Source organism: Acinonyx jubatus, chromosome D3, assembly GCF_027475565.1.
Source record: "Acinonyx jubatus isolate Ajub_Pintada_27869175 chromosome D3, VMU_Ajub_asm_v1.0, whole genome shotgun sequence".
Classification (NCBI taxonomy): domain Eukaryota; kingdom Metazoa; phylum Chordata; class Mammalia; order Carnivora; family Felidae; genus Acinonyx; species Acinonyx jubatus.
This window is the reverse complement of record NC_069392.1, coordinates 16593604-16607042: the sequence shown is the minus strand read 5'-3', so window position 1 is coordinate 16607042 and position 13439 is coordinate 16593604. Positions and strand designations below refer to the sequence as shown.

Here is a 13439-nt window from a genome sequence, read left to right as displayed (position 1 = left end):
GGCCAGGAGCCAGTGCCATCTGGCTGAAGGGGTCAGGGAGCCATAGGAACACCCCTTCCCAGCTGTTCGTGGGGTCGGTGTCTCGGGAGTGACAGACCTTCATCTGCTTCGGTTGGGGTAGGTTTAACTTGGCCGCTGCTGGGGAGAAGCCCCGAATCCCACCCGCACCCCCCACCTCAGGCTCGCACCTGAGCCTAGGGCGGCGACAGGGGCAGATCTGGGAGCCCCAAAGAGGGTGTGAGCTAGGACCCAAGCCCCTGGGCGCTCACCTGGAGCAAGAGGGGGCGCAGATCACCCAGATGTCCACCGTCCGCCTGCCGCCTGCCCGCCCGGGGCCACAGCCTGACCTAGAGAGCGTGCGGGGAAGACGCATGCGGCCACAGGTGCGGCTCGGTAGCAGGACGCCCGCACACCTGCGGCCCGGCCCCACAGCGCTTGCGCGCCCCTCCGCCACGCAGAGCTGACCTGACCTCCAGGACCCGCAGTGGGCGGCGCACCCAGCCAGCCCCTCGTGTGGGAGCAAAGGAAGGGCCCGGGGACAGGGCCACAGGCTCCCGGCAGCTTCCGCCACCAAGAGGGTCCGGCTGGTCGGCGCCCGCGCGATGGGGGCTCCAGATGGGTCACGGCTCCGCCTCCAGTTCCCTCCAGAGGCCTCACGGGGAGGGCCGACCCCGGCTCCTCTGAAATCTGTCTCTGTTCCGTTTTTCTTGCCACTGCCTCATCACGTTGGGCGGCAGTCGTTCAAAGCTGGGGACACCAGGCCCGTCACCAGCAGCTCCAGCACGGCCACCCTGAGCAAAGGACGCTGCCGAGGCCCCCCCCTTCCACAGCCAGGTTTGCAGGCCTGTTGAGCTTTGCCCAGTCCCTGGTCCCCTCCCCACCCATCAGGCACCCTCCTTCCTCCTGCTCAGGGGCTGGGCCCAAGTATGGGCCCAGAGGCCCTGACCTGCCCTCCCTACCTGGCAGCCACGGTCCTAGCCCCTCACCCCAGCCCCAGCCCTGCATCCTCCTTAACTGAGTCAACCCTGCCTGGTCCCGGAGCTCTCCCGTGCAGACGGCCGCCCCTGCAGTCAGCCTTACACACGCAAACACACACTCATACTCACACGGGGCAACAGAAGCCACCAGCGGGCCATCTCCCCAGCAGCACCCAGACAAGAACATGAGGACCAGAGCACAGGTATTCTTTATTAGTTTCCACGCTCAATTGTCCCGAAGAGTGATTCGGAGCCCTTCCCACACAAAGTACAGGGTTATGGGGCGCCAGGTCCTCCACAGTCACCCAGCCACACAGCCTTCCCGAGACGTCCCTGGGAACCCCGAGGAGAACACAACTTGTGCTACAATGAGGCCCAGTCATTCTGGCCCCCAGCCGACTCCTCCCCGACTCCCGACCTCAGGGAGAGGAGCAGACACTGCCAAGAGCCTGGCCCACCTGAGAAAGGAAATGGGGGCCCCATGGTGGTAACTCAGCCGCCAGGAGGCCAGGTCCACTCAGATGAAGAAAACAAGGCACGGTCGTGAAAAGGAAGCAGAGCCAAAAAACCGAGCTGAAGATGGGTGTCCTCCGATGCTGGCCACCGCCCCTCACATTTCCTTTCTCCCAGACTTAACCCCCAGGCAGTCTGGTCTGGGGCGGGCAGAGTGAGGGCAACAGGTGAGTCCACAGCAGAGGGCAGGCACGCCCTCCGCCTGTCCACCCCCCCACCCCCCCAGCATCCCTGATGGGAGCCAGGGCTAAGGCCTCATGGTTCCCGCCCCCTTCCCCTCGGTCCTCAGGTCAGCCTGGCACCTGAGTGGGGCTCAGCTCCGGTAGCTCTTGAGCAGGTGCCCAGCGATCACCAGCCTCTGGATCTCGCTGGTGCCTTCATAAATCTCAGTGATGCGCGCGTCGCGGTAGTGCCGTTCGGCCGGCATCTCTGTCACATAGCCCATGCCACCCAGGATCTGGATGGCCTGCAGCGGAAAGCAGGGGATCGGGAGGGAAAAGGCCGTGTCAGGGGCAGGATCGGCCACAGTAAGGGACCAGCGAGGGAGGGGTAACCGGCCCACTTTCAGCTACTCAGTGTTGGGGACCTCACACCCAGGCACCTCTTCATGCACCCAGGACACTCACCTGGTGGCTGATGGCAGTTGCAGCCTCCGACGCAGCCAGCTTGGCCATTGCTGCTTCCTAAGCACAGGGGACGGTGGGGTCAGAAACTACTTTGGGGAGGAGCCCCCAGCTCATGGCCCTTCAGCAAGGCCGGGCCTGAGGAGCCTCCCCTCGAAGCAGTAAGCCTACGAGGCCCAAGGAAGCGGGGCCCCACCCGGACTTCTCCCTCGGCACACCAAAGCTCTGGGCCATGCCCAGGGAACCCCTTGCCACAGGCACCTTGGTAAAAGGCTTCTTGTTATCCTTCAACATGGCAGCACGCCAGGTCAGCAGCCGGGCACTCTCCAGGGCCAGGGCCATGTCCGCCAGCTTGAACTGCAAGAACCCAGCCCCGCCTCAGTCAGTGGCCGCCCCACCCCCCCACCCCTCCCTCCCAGGACAGGAGGGAGGAGGAGGGAGAGCCTGCAAGCAGGTAAAAGCTCACCTCGGAGCCGGAGAGGAAAGGCCGGGCTGCCCTCCCTCCGGCATCCAGGCTAGGCTCCACTCGTTACCTGGATGCTCTGGAGCTTGGTGAGGGGGGCCCCGAAGGCCTTGCGATTCTCGGCATAGTTCACAGCACAATCGAGGGCGGCCTGGGCGATGCCCAGGGCCTGGGCGGCAATGCCAATGCGCCCCATGTCCAGGGTTTGCTGTGGGGAAGGCCCCGGTCAGTGGCTGGCCAGCGGGGCCCCAGAGCCCCTGCCCCCACTGCCGGGCTCACCATGGCTATCTTGAAGCCCATCCCCAGCTCCCCCAGCAGGTTGTCCTTGGGGATGTGGCAGTCCTCAAAGATGAGGTTGGCCGTGGATGAGGCCCGGATGCCCAGCTTGTCTTCCTTCTTCCCCAGCGTGAGCCCAGGCGTCGGCATGGGAACCAAGAAGGCACTGATGCCCTGTGAAGCATACCCATGGAGGTTCTCAGGGGCTGGCCCAGGCCACACCCCTTGATCCCCCAGCAGACACCGAGCAGCCCCTTCCCTCCCTCAGACCTCAGGCCGGGACGCCCTCTGCTGGCCTCCCTGGGGACGGTGCAGACTCCAGCCTCAGGCCAACCACCGGCCAGAGAGGGGAAGGGGCAGCCCCAAGGTGGCCAAGAGCAGAACAGCTCCACGGAGCCGAGGGAATTCGGGTGAAGAAACTGCGAAAGGTCTGCATCCCGGAGGTCTCATCGACCCTCCCCCTGGGGTCCCCACCTTGTTGTGCAAGGATCTGTCTGTGCTGGCAAAGACCACGGTGGCAGAGGCCTCCCACGCGTTGGTGATCCAGGCCTTGGTGCCGTTCAGGACCCACGAGTTGCCCTCCGCTCGGGCGGTGGTGGAGGCGGCTCCTGCGTCGCTGCCATTCCCTGCCCCACGCACAGACTCAGAATCCACCGCCTCCACCCCACAAAGGGCGCTGCCACCAGCAAGCAGGGGACCCGGGCTCCACCCACCCCCCACTTGTGAGCACGAGGCCCCTGCCACCTGGCCTCCAAAGAATCAGGGTTCTGGCTCCTAACAGAAAGCTCCCAGGTCGCACCAGCTCCCAGAGTCCTCGGAGACTAGTCCAGGAGGGGAGGGGGGTGGCACAGCAGGGCATCTTCAACCCGAAGGGACCCCAGAGCCAGGCATCCCTCACTGGCTCAGCTGAGGTGACTGCGTGCTCCTTGGTCGCTCCCAGGCGGCCCGCACGGAAGACCTGTGCCCTCGCCTCTCGCGGGCCCCCCTCCTGCCTCTGCCCTGGGGGACAACCCAGCTCCAACCCAAGTCCGTCACTCTGACCCTGAGGTGAGGGGATGGGAGCCGACCGCTGTCCCACCGTGGTACCTGGTTCACTGAGTGCAAAGCAGCCAATTTTGTCACCACCGGTAAAAGGGGTAATCCACAGCTGCTTCTGCTCCTTGGAGCCGAACTTCAGGAGGGGCCCTAAGTAGAGGGACTGGAGGGGGTGGGCGCAGGGAGGCAGTCAGAGGCCACCTGCCTGCCTGTGGACCCCACCCCAAGACCTGTTCTCTCCAGGGCCCTACCTGAAAGGACCAAGCCCAGAGGAGGTTGGGGGCTGGGCACCAAGGCCTGGCTGTGCCCAGGGTGCCTGGACACATAGCCAGGGTGCCCACCTGCCCACGGGAGCCTCCCCTCCACCTGTGTGTCCCAGGGACCCAGGAGAGGGAACTCACGTTGTTGACACTCATGATGACTCCTGTAGAGGCACAGCCCCGACTGATCTCCTCCATGGCAATGGCATAGGCCAGGTAATCAAGGCCGGCACCATTTAGCTCCTCGGGCACATCCATGGCCAGAAGCCCGAGCTCGCCCATCTTCTTCACCTGGCCCCAAAGAAGGATGTCATGGCAAGGGCCGTCGGGCGAGCACCCCTTAGCTCCTGAGCTGGTGTCTGCACAAACAGGCCATGTGGCCCCATCCACCCATCCCATGATGCCCGAATCCAGACACTGAAGACCCAGCCTCAGCTGAGGTCTGCATGACAGCACCGTGGACTGAAGCTGTTGTGCCCCCACACTCCACACTGGCTCACCTCTGTGTCTGCAGCCACAGCCAGCGAGCAGGCAGAAGGTACAGGAAGCCTTCAGGGGCCTCCAAGATAAGGAGCAGGGCAGCATAGTGTCATACTGACCTTCTCAGCCCCACGCACGTACTCTGCCGCCCCACCACAGGGTCTTTGCACATGCTGTTTCCGATCATCTGCAAATGAGTTGTTGCGGCCTCCTTCCTTTCAGACCTCAGCTCAAGCCTCGCTTCTTCCAGCTGCCGTCTCTGTCCTCTAACTGCGTGCCCTCCCAGAATCTCCGCCTTTCCAATGCGGTGCTTAGGCGGGTGCAGGTTCACACCTATTACCCTGCTGGTTTCGGTTACGATCCTTCTCCCTGACCATGACGGCAGAGACTGCTGTCTGCCCACTGTGCTATCCCCAGTGCCCGTGAAAGAGCGAATAAGTGGTAAGAGTTTGGAATTTCTGATGCAGGACAACAATACTAGTAATGGTCAACCATCAAGTGACTACTACGTGCCCAGCTCTGCATCTGAGTCTTTCCAGAGCTCAGACACATGAAGCAACCTGCTCGGGGCCAGAGCCCGGAGGCAGTGCAGCTGGACTGCACCCCGGGCCGTGACCCCAGGGCCATAACCAGCTCAGCACACCACCCAGCTCCGCCCCTCTGACCTGGGACGAACTGCCTACCCTCCTTCAGCCTGCTTTCCTTCTGCCCAACGGGGACCACACACAACCAACCGAGCTTCAAAAAGAAGCAAATAAAACCAAGTGACTGTGGGGAGCAGCAGGGGCGGGGGGAGGAGAAGGGCACCGTTGCTTTCCACGAGCCCCTCTATGTCACTAGATTCTTGTAACCGTGTTCTTACGTTATTTTAACTTAAAAGAAGCGAACATAAGAATGTTCACAATATCTTCTCACTTTTCTATAATATTATTTCCATGATTATAAAATTGTTACACTTCCTCTGCAGATAGGATCTTCGTCACAGAACTGTTTGAGGACTGAGACAATATATATAAAATGCTGAGCCCAGTGCCGGGCACAAGCTGATCAGTGAATGGCACTTACTATCATTAAGTAGCTGACAAGTTGGCGTCTGGACAAGAATGGATGGGAGGAGGGGCACTTCCATAACGATCTGTGCGCCCCGCTATGAATCTCTTACCAGGTTCTGCCTTGAACCGCTCCCAGGGAGACTCTCCTGTAAGACTCCACACCTGGGGTGACCTTACTCGCCTCCGCCACTCCGGAAAGACCACAAGTGTCTGCCGAAAGGCAGCGAGCTGCAGAGCCGCAACTGCAATGAAGCTCTGCAGCCACAGGGGGGCGACATGGGTGGGAGGCTCTGCAGGTGAGATTAAGGCTGGTGAGATGGGGGTTACCCTGGATTACCCAGGGGGACCCAATGTCATCTCCAGGGTCCTTACAAGGGAAAGAGGGAGACAGGAGGAACGGAGAACGGAGATGGCCCCTTCTCTGGAGCCGCCAGAAGGAAGCGGCCCGGCCAGCATGCGGCTCTCAGCCCAGCGGGTCCCACATCAGATTTTTGATCTCCAGGAGCTATCAGATAATAACGTGGTGTCGTTTCAAGCCGCTGGTCTGTGGACACCAGCAAGAGGAAACTAACAGACGGTGATAAAGTACCCAGAGGCGCCAGGGATGTGTCATTTTGAGAACCGCTGAAAAGACAAATGTTCTATGCTGACCGCACACCTGCCGTCAGAGGGGGGCAGCGGCCTGCTCGGAGATGCTGTATCGCTTCAGCAGGTGGGAAGCACCCGGGGGGGGGGGGGGGGGTTCAAGGCAGAGTGACCTACTCGGCGCTGATCTGAACCCATGTGGGGCCTCACAGGACGCTGTGCCAGCACGAGCGTGGCCTCCAAACAGAAACCATCAGACCCACACTTGAAGGTAGCCAACTCACCCATGCCAGGGGGAGAAACGTGGTGCCGGGTTAGGAGTCCGGGCCACACTCCACCGGGTGCCGGAAACACGCAGGCCTCCAGGACGCATGCACGAGCCTAGAAGGGCACCCCGCTGGAAGGCTTTCTCTGGCCTACCGGCAAAACTGCCCCACGCTACCTACCAGTGCCACCCAACCTCCTCCTCATGCCACAGCCCTTCCGGGTTCGGCCCAGAAGAAAGGTCGGATTAGTCCAACGTCCCACAACTCCACCTCATCCCCGGAAACAAAAAGGAAACCCAAATCCCAGGTGGGGTTCCAGGACACAAGGAATCAAGCCAAGTCTCCGCTACAAGGAAGCCAGAGTTCCGGGCACTCTCCCCTCCGCAGCGCCTCCCACTGGCTATCCAGGCAGCTGTCACTGTAGGAGATCACTTCACCCCTGACCGGTCATTCCTCTTGAGAGTCTCACCCATGTCCCCTCCTCCCCCACCTCCTGCCATCAGTGTCTGCTTGAAAAACCTCCAGCCCCAACACGCTTGAGGGCAGGCACTCACCCACGCCAGGCCCAGAGCCTGCACACAACCAGGTTCCCCCAGTTTCATCAGGGATGCCTGGGGCCTGGGGCTGCCCTTTCCAACCTTTCTATTCTGAAGCAGATCGTGAGAACTCTGGCAAAAGATTACGGCCAGAGGCAGGAATGTTCTAGGAACAATACGGAGGCAGAAGCAGTAATGGCCACGAGGTGCGCTCACCCAAGTGTGTCCTGGCAAAGAGGCAGGCATCGAGGGAAAGAACCAGCGGGGCCGTGGAAAGAACACGCAGTATCATCAAAAAGAGAAAGAAAGCAGGGCCAAGATGGAAAGCAGCAGAAACATAAAGAACACGTGTCCAGTGGTAGAAATCGTTTCCGATCTAAGTGCGCGGATGGCCACCGGCTACCAGCAGAGGGGCCTGGGCTTCAGAGTTGTCCCAAGGGGAACCTCCTGGAGCTACTCATATGGCCACCCTCGGTCTCTTGTGTCTGTGAGCCAGACCTGCAACCCAAAGAGAGGCACCAGCCCCGACAAGGCCAAGCCTACTGGTCTCCAAACTCCCAAGACACAAGAAAGAGTAACACCCCTTTCCTGGTTGCGACGGAACGAGCCTTCGGCACCACCTGCCTTGAGTTTGGGAGACGCTGAGCAGGTACTTCATATAAAGTCAATGCCTCAAGTCGCCTCTAGAGCTCACATTTTTACAAATCAAATGGATCCTAAGTATGTGTGTGCTCACTAGAGCCCAAACTAACCCCCTTAGAAGAATCAAATCTCCCAGCCTGTTGGAGATTGGCTGCGTATTCGAGGGAAAGAGGCCCCGTTGGCCGCCGCCTCTAGTGTCCGCTGTCGGCTCATGGGTGCTCCGAGCTGATGCAGCAAGGACATTCGGGGCTACCTGACAGCTGGGCGACCATCTGCTGAGGGTCGAGCACTCATTGAGAGCAAGGTGTTGTGTGCACAGGGACGTGCAAACACAAATAGGAGCTCACTGCCTGCAACATCCGTGCTGGAAGACATACACCCGGCGATGTGCTGAGCACAACCAGGATCATGGGTTATGAACGGGATGCTCCCGGAACACAGACCGATGAAGTTTGCTTGAGACACATGGGAGGTGGCAATCAGGACACATTTCCAGGGTGGAATTAACAAGAGTCGGTGGCTATGAGGAAGAAGAAAATGGGGTAGGGCCCTAGAGGTTTCTACGTGGCTAACCAGGTCAGCGTAGCACCATCACCTGCCAGGGCATGAAAAAGACGAGGTGTTGCACCTGGTCTATTAAAGTGATTCAATAAACAGTCACTGAGTGAAGAAGAAATGGGGCTCAGTTTTGTTTTGTTTTGTATGCTCTACACCCATCAGGGGGCTTGAACTCATGACCCTGAGATCAAGAGTCGCATGCTCTCCTGACTGAGCCAGCCAGGCGCCCGGGCTCAGTTTTCTACACATAAAGTTTGGTGAGTCCAAAATCAGTTGAAACACCATTTTATTTCTTGCTTCCCTTTATGACAAAATAACATTGTAAGTTTATATTTACACCTTTTTTTCTTCTTTTTTCTTTTTTTTGGTTTGGACCCAGGAAGAATGAAGTTGAACTTAGGTTCCCAAACCAGCCAAGTGACCAGAAATTGGCACCAGCCTTCCACCTAATAGTTGGTCTGCCTCCCCCAATTCTTCTCCCCTTGACCCTTCCCCCATAAACCCACATTTCTGGGCGGTGGTGAAAAAATATTAGAAATCATTAACTAAGCATCTACTATAGGCCAGGCCGGGCTCAGGAGTCTATAGACTCCTACTGACTCTGTATGTGTGACTGGGAAGCAAGCAGCTTAACCCGTGGCTTCCGTTTTCATCTAAAAACTGAAGATAATTTAAGTAACTACCCCCAGAGTGTTGTGCCGAAGATGTAAGGCATAAGCACCTAGAATACGGTAACCCCTAAATGATAGTTATTCCTGTTCCTATCTCTATTTTATCTGGAAACACTAGTGGGATTATTATCTTGAATTCCACAACCTGCCATATCCTCTGTGTGGCTCGAGCTCTGTTCCCTCTGCCCGCTTAAGCCCTGGCCTTCCTGCTGCAACTGGGAGATGAGCACCCCCCCCCCACTCCCCGAAACACAGAGAGGGAGGAAGCAAAAACCCAGCAGGCCTCCTCAATCCGTGGCCAAGGGAGTCCAGTACTGATTAACCTCCATAATCCCATCAGCCACCAAGACAAGCGGGGTGGTGGCAAAATCCGAAGATTTAGCACAACTCCTTCCTAGCTCTGCAACCCCAGGCAATTCAAACAACGGCTCCTTTGTCGTCTACGAAAAGGGGATAATAACAGCAGGACTCGGGACAATTTGATGACATCACAGACATGAAAACACCCTGACCAACACAGACCCAAATACAGATGCCATCGCGACTCTGAGCCAGGCCGTGCATTCGGCAGATCCTGATGAGCTGCCCCCACCTACCAGAGGGAAGGAGGCTGCCTGCCGCCCATGGTCTCCTCCCCCCATACCTGTGTCTGCCCCTATTCCGGAGGGTTAGCTTGAAAAATACCCAGCACCAGGAAGCAGGGAGGAGATTATAAAGCCAGAGGATTAGTTCAGAGGAGCTCGTCAAAAAGTCTGTTTCTATTGCCAGCTTTCTTGCCCAGAGCAAATCTGTCTGTAATATTAGTAAGAGTTTGAGGGAATGTAGGAATAGGATAGGAAAAGTAAATCAAGCCGACTATCTTTTGGTAGGAAAAGCCCCAGCACACAGCCACCCTCACATAACTGCTCTGGGGAGAGCGCCTCTGAGCTCTTCCTGCTTGTCAATGGTCATCCGTTCACTCCCATCCTCTGTCTGCAGAGAGATGGCGTTTGTTCACATCTCCATTAACGGCACCGAAAGGTGAAGGGAAACTGCCAGATAAGGTTACTGAGAGCAGGGCATGTGGGTACAGAGGGCAGAAGGGCAGCTTAGACCTTTGACGGGAATATTCCCAACTAGAAGGGGGCTTCCCTGCCTGCCAGCAGGGCTTCTGGAACAACCACGTGGATAGTGTGGATGGAGAAGGGTTTTGGAGCCAGCCAGACTTGAGATATGAAGTCTAGCACCACGGATCAGTAACCCTGGAAAATCACTTTACCTCTGCCTCAAATTTCTCAACGTAATGGTATTAATAATAGCTACCATTTCCCAAGGGCCAGGAGGCACCAGAATTTGACAGGCATTACCCCACTTAATCCTTGTGAGCATTCCAGAAGCAAAATGGAGATTAGACTTGCAGGTGAGGACGTCCTCAGGACTAGACTAAAAAGGTGCACATGAAGTACTCAACAACTCAAAAGTTATCCCCCTGATGCCAGTGCCCAGAATGCCACGTTCTACTATACCTGGAGCTCCCCAGGGACTGCCATGGTTCTAAGCACAGTGCCCAATATGCTGTGATCAGCACAGTATTTTCTAAGCTGGAAAAGTGGCCCCAGAGCCCAGAAGACATGGATGGCAACTCTTGAACTCCTTAAGAGTGAAAAAAACAGGCCAAGAGAAGAGGCCAGAAAGGTTTCCTCTTTTACAAGTTATTGACTGAACAAATAGCTGTTGGATATTTATACCATGTGCCACATGGCTTGCCAGGCCCGGGAATACAGCAGGAACAGCTTTTTTTTTTAAAGTTTATTTACTGGAGGTGGGGGGGAGGGGGGGCAGAGAGAGGGAGACAGAGAATCCCAAGCAGGGCCCTTGCTGTCAGTGCAGAGCCCGACGTGGGGCTTGATCTCACAAACCGTGAGATCACGACCTGAGCTGAAATCAAGAGTTGGACGCTTAACCTCCTGAGGCACCCAGGCGCCCCTACGGCAGGAACATCTTAAACGTGAAATTACAGATGCGCCGACGTCAAGGGAAAGAGCACTCGCACTGAGAGCTCCGGGTCTGGCGAAGAGCTGGGTCCCAGGCCTAGCTGTGCAACTCCCGAGCTCCGTGATCTGGGGCCTATTATTGAACCCTTGAGTCCCTCTGGGTTCACCAACCGCACAACCGGATGTAGGATACCAGTACCCTCACCTCACAGGGCTACGGTGAGACGCGGATGGGCTGGCACACCTCAGAACCGTGCCGAGCACCCTGCAAGCGTTAACTCTTACTATAGGCACAAGGCCTGGCACACAGTGAGCATGCCGACCACGCACCATTATTACTGTTATTCCAGAAGTTAAATCCAGGCCTCGTGCTGAACGAAGGAAACCTCCAGAACATTTTCTGGGTCCCAGGGTTCCTGGCTTGGGAGTCTCGGTGCCTCTGGCTGTCACTGTCCCCACACATCCAGGAGCAGCTGGCAGACCACCATCAGGGGCTGCTGAGGTTGGAACTCTCACCTGGGCTGTCGGGAAGCGATGCTCCTTGTCCACCTGGGCGGCAATGGGAACCAGCTCCTTCTCGGCAAATTCCCGGCACGTCTGACGCAGCATCTGGTGCGTCTCGGGAAGTTCCACAGACTGGTAGATAGTGTGCAACTGACGCCAGTCCCAAGGACGCAGAGCTGCCGGCAAGAACAGGTGTTGGTGGAAAGGGATTGCGTCATCATCACCATCATAAACCAATGACTTGGTGGGCCTCCACCAGGAATGTCCCAAAGGACATCTGGCAACGTCTGGAAACAATTCTGGTCGTTACACCTGAAGAGCGAAATGCTACTGCTGTGAACTGGGTAGGGGCCAGGGGTACTAACACCCTACCTACAATGTACAGGACAGATCCCACAACAAAGGATTATCTGCCCAGGGATGTCTGGGTGGCTCAGTCGGTTGAGCATCTGACTCTTGATTTTGGCTCAGGTCATGATCCTAGGGTTGTGGGATCGAGTTCTGCGGCCAGCTCCACGCTGAGTGTAGAGCCTGCTTAAGAGTGTCTCTCAAAAAAAAAAAAAAAAAAAGATTCTGTCTCTCAGGGCACCTGAGTGGCTCAGTCAGTTAAGCATTGGACTCTTGATTTCAGCTCAGGTCATGATCTCACAGTTCCTGAGATAGAGCCCCACATCGGGTTCTGTGTCTGCCCCTCCCCCACTCTCTCAAAATAAACATTAAAAAAAAATTTTAATAGGGAAATATAAAGTTTGTCTCTCCCTCCGCCCCCCTCCTCAGCTCACATTCACTCCCTATCTCTAAAATTTTTTTAAAAAGTACAAAATAAAAGAATCATCGGCCCAACATGTCAATAGTGCTGCTGTTGAGAAATGCACACCAACGGAATGCTTTCTCCACTTACTAAACACTTTGCACACAACTATTCCATTAGGACACTAATGGTAATAAGACAGCTTTGTGTCCTTAGGCAAGGATCTTAACTTCACTGGGTCTCAGTTCCCAGAAAATGTGGAGGCCAACAGTACTTAGGTCCTGGGGGTGGAAGGGGTAAAGAGATCCTGACTGCAGCACTCAGCACAGGGCCTGACAGAGACAGACCTCAATGGGGGGGGGGGGGGGGGGTCCCCTTATTGCAGTCCTGCAGGGTGAGTTGGGTCTCTGGCCAGGCAAAGGAAGCCCTGGCCACGTGTGTCACTGCGGCTACAGGGAGAGAAAGAAGCTGGGAAAGGTGCAGTGTGAAGCGCAGTGTGAAGACCTAACATTCACTGGGCACCATATGCCAGGCGCTGAACTGAGTGTGTTACACAGGCTGTGTCTAATTCGACCCTTGTAACAACTCCCTGAGAACAGTAACACATTGGCGGGACCATTTTACCCACGCGCCCGCCATATGAGGAGGACGGGCCGAACGTCTCGTCCAAGGTCAAAGTCCCAGGGTCAGGGTTCAATCCCAGGCCTGGCTCGGGAGGAGGGACGCGCCCCGGACCTGAGGGGGCGGGGAAATGACGCTCTGGGCGCTGATACGACTGCGAGAGCCGGGCCGCAGGCGGGGGTCGGAACAGGAGCCGGGGCCGCGCAGGCGCCAGCAGCGGCCCAACTAGGGCAAAGGCCGCGCGCGCTCCCGGAGGGGGCGCCGCCCGCCCTCCCGCCGTTGCCGGGGAGAGCCCGGCCGGCCCGGGCCGCCGCCCCGCTGAGCGGAGCGGGAGCGCACTCACCTCGGAGGCTGGGGCCGCAGGCCCGGGCGAGCAGCGCGGCTGCCATGGACGCGAACACCGCCAACCTCCGACCGCAGGCGCGCGGGCCCCGGGCTGCGCGGGCGGGGCCGGAGGCGGGAAGTCACGGGCCCCAGCCCCGGGGGCGGGGTCCGCCGCGGCTCTTCCCGGCCCCGCCTCCCTCCAGCTAGCGCAAACCGCACTCTCCGGGGGTCCCGCGGTCTCCGCTGTCCACCGGACGTCCGTTCTCAAAACCCTTGGACGGTGGCCCGCCTCTCCTAAAATCCAAGCCCGCAGCCTAAAATGCCCCATA

At 57.8% G+C, this 13439-nt stretch overlaps 1 protein-coding gene across 1 annotated transcript; it reads right to left on the bottom strand.

Moving 5' to 3' along the window:
- Window positions 1–1167: 1167 nt before the first annotated feature.
- ACADS (acyl-CoA dehydrogenase short chain) lies at window positions 1168–13266 on the bottom strand. Its single transcript, XM_027043979.2, has 10 exons — window positions 13130–13266; window positions 11427–11590; window positions 4289–4438; window positions 3939–4050; window positions 3327–3478; window positions 2856–3026; window positions 2647–2784; window positions 2375–2470; window positions 2117–2173; window positions 1168–1956 (listed from the first exon to the last, which is right to left on the bottom strand). Exons 1-10 carry the CDS (start codon window positions 13173–13175, stop codon window positions 1804–1806), a joined length of 1239 nt encoding a protein of 412 aa, XP_026899780.1. The 5' UTR covers window positions 13176–13266; the 3' UTR covers window positions 1168–1803.
- Between the last annotated feature and the right edge of the window lie 173 nt (window positions 13267–13439).

Excerpts from the sequence above, each read along its gene's own strand:
- ACADS (XM_027043979.2), bottom strand. The coding sequence starts at position 13,175 with ATGGCAGCCGCGCTGCTCGCCCGGGCCTGCGGCCCCAGCCTCCGAG. Across the intron at positions 3,479-3,938 it reads CTTTGCACTCAGTGAACCAG|GGAATGGCAGCGACGCAGGA; the intron begins GTACCACGGTGG and ends TGCGTGGGGCAG. Across the intron at positions 3,027-3,326 it reads ACAGATCCTTGCACAACAAG|GGCATCAGTGCCTTCTTGGT; the intron begins GTGGGGACCCCA and ends TATGCTTCACAG.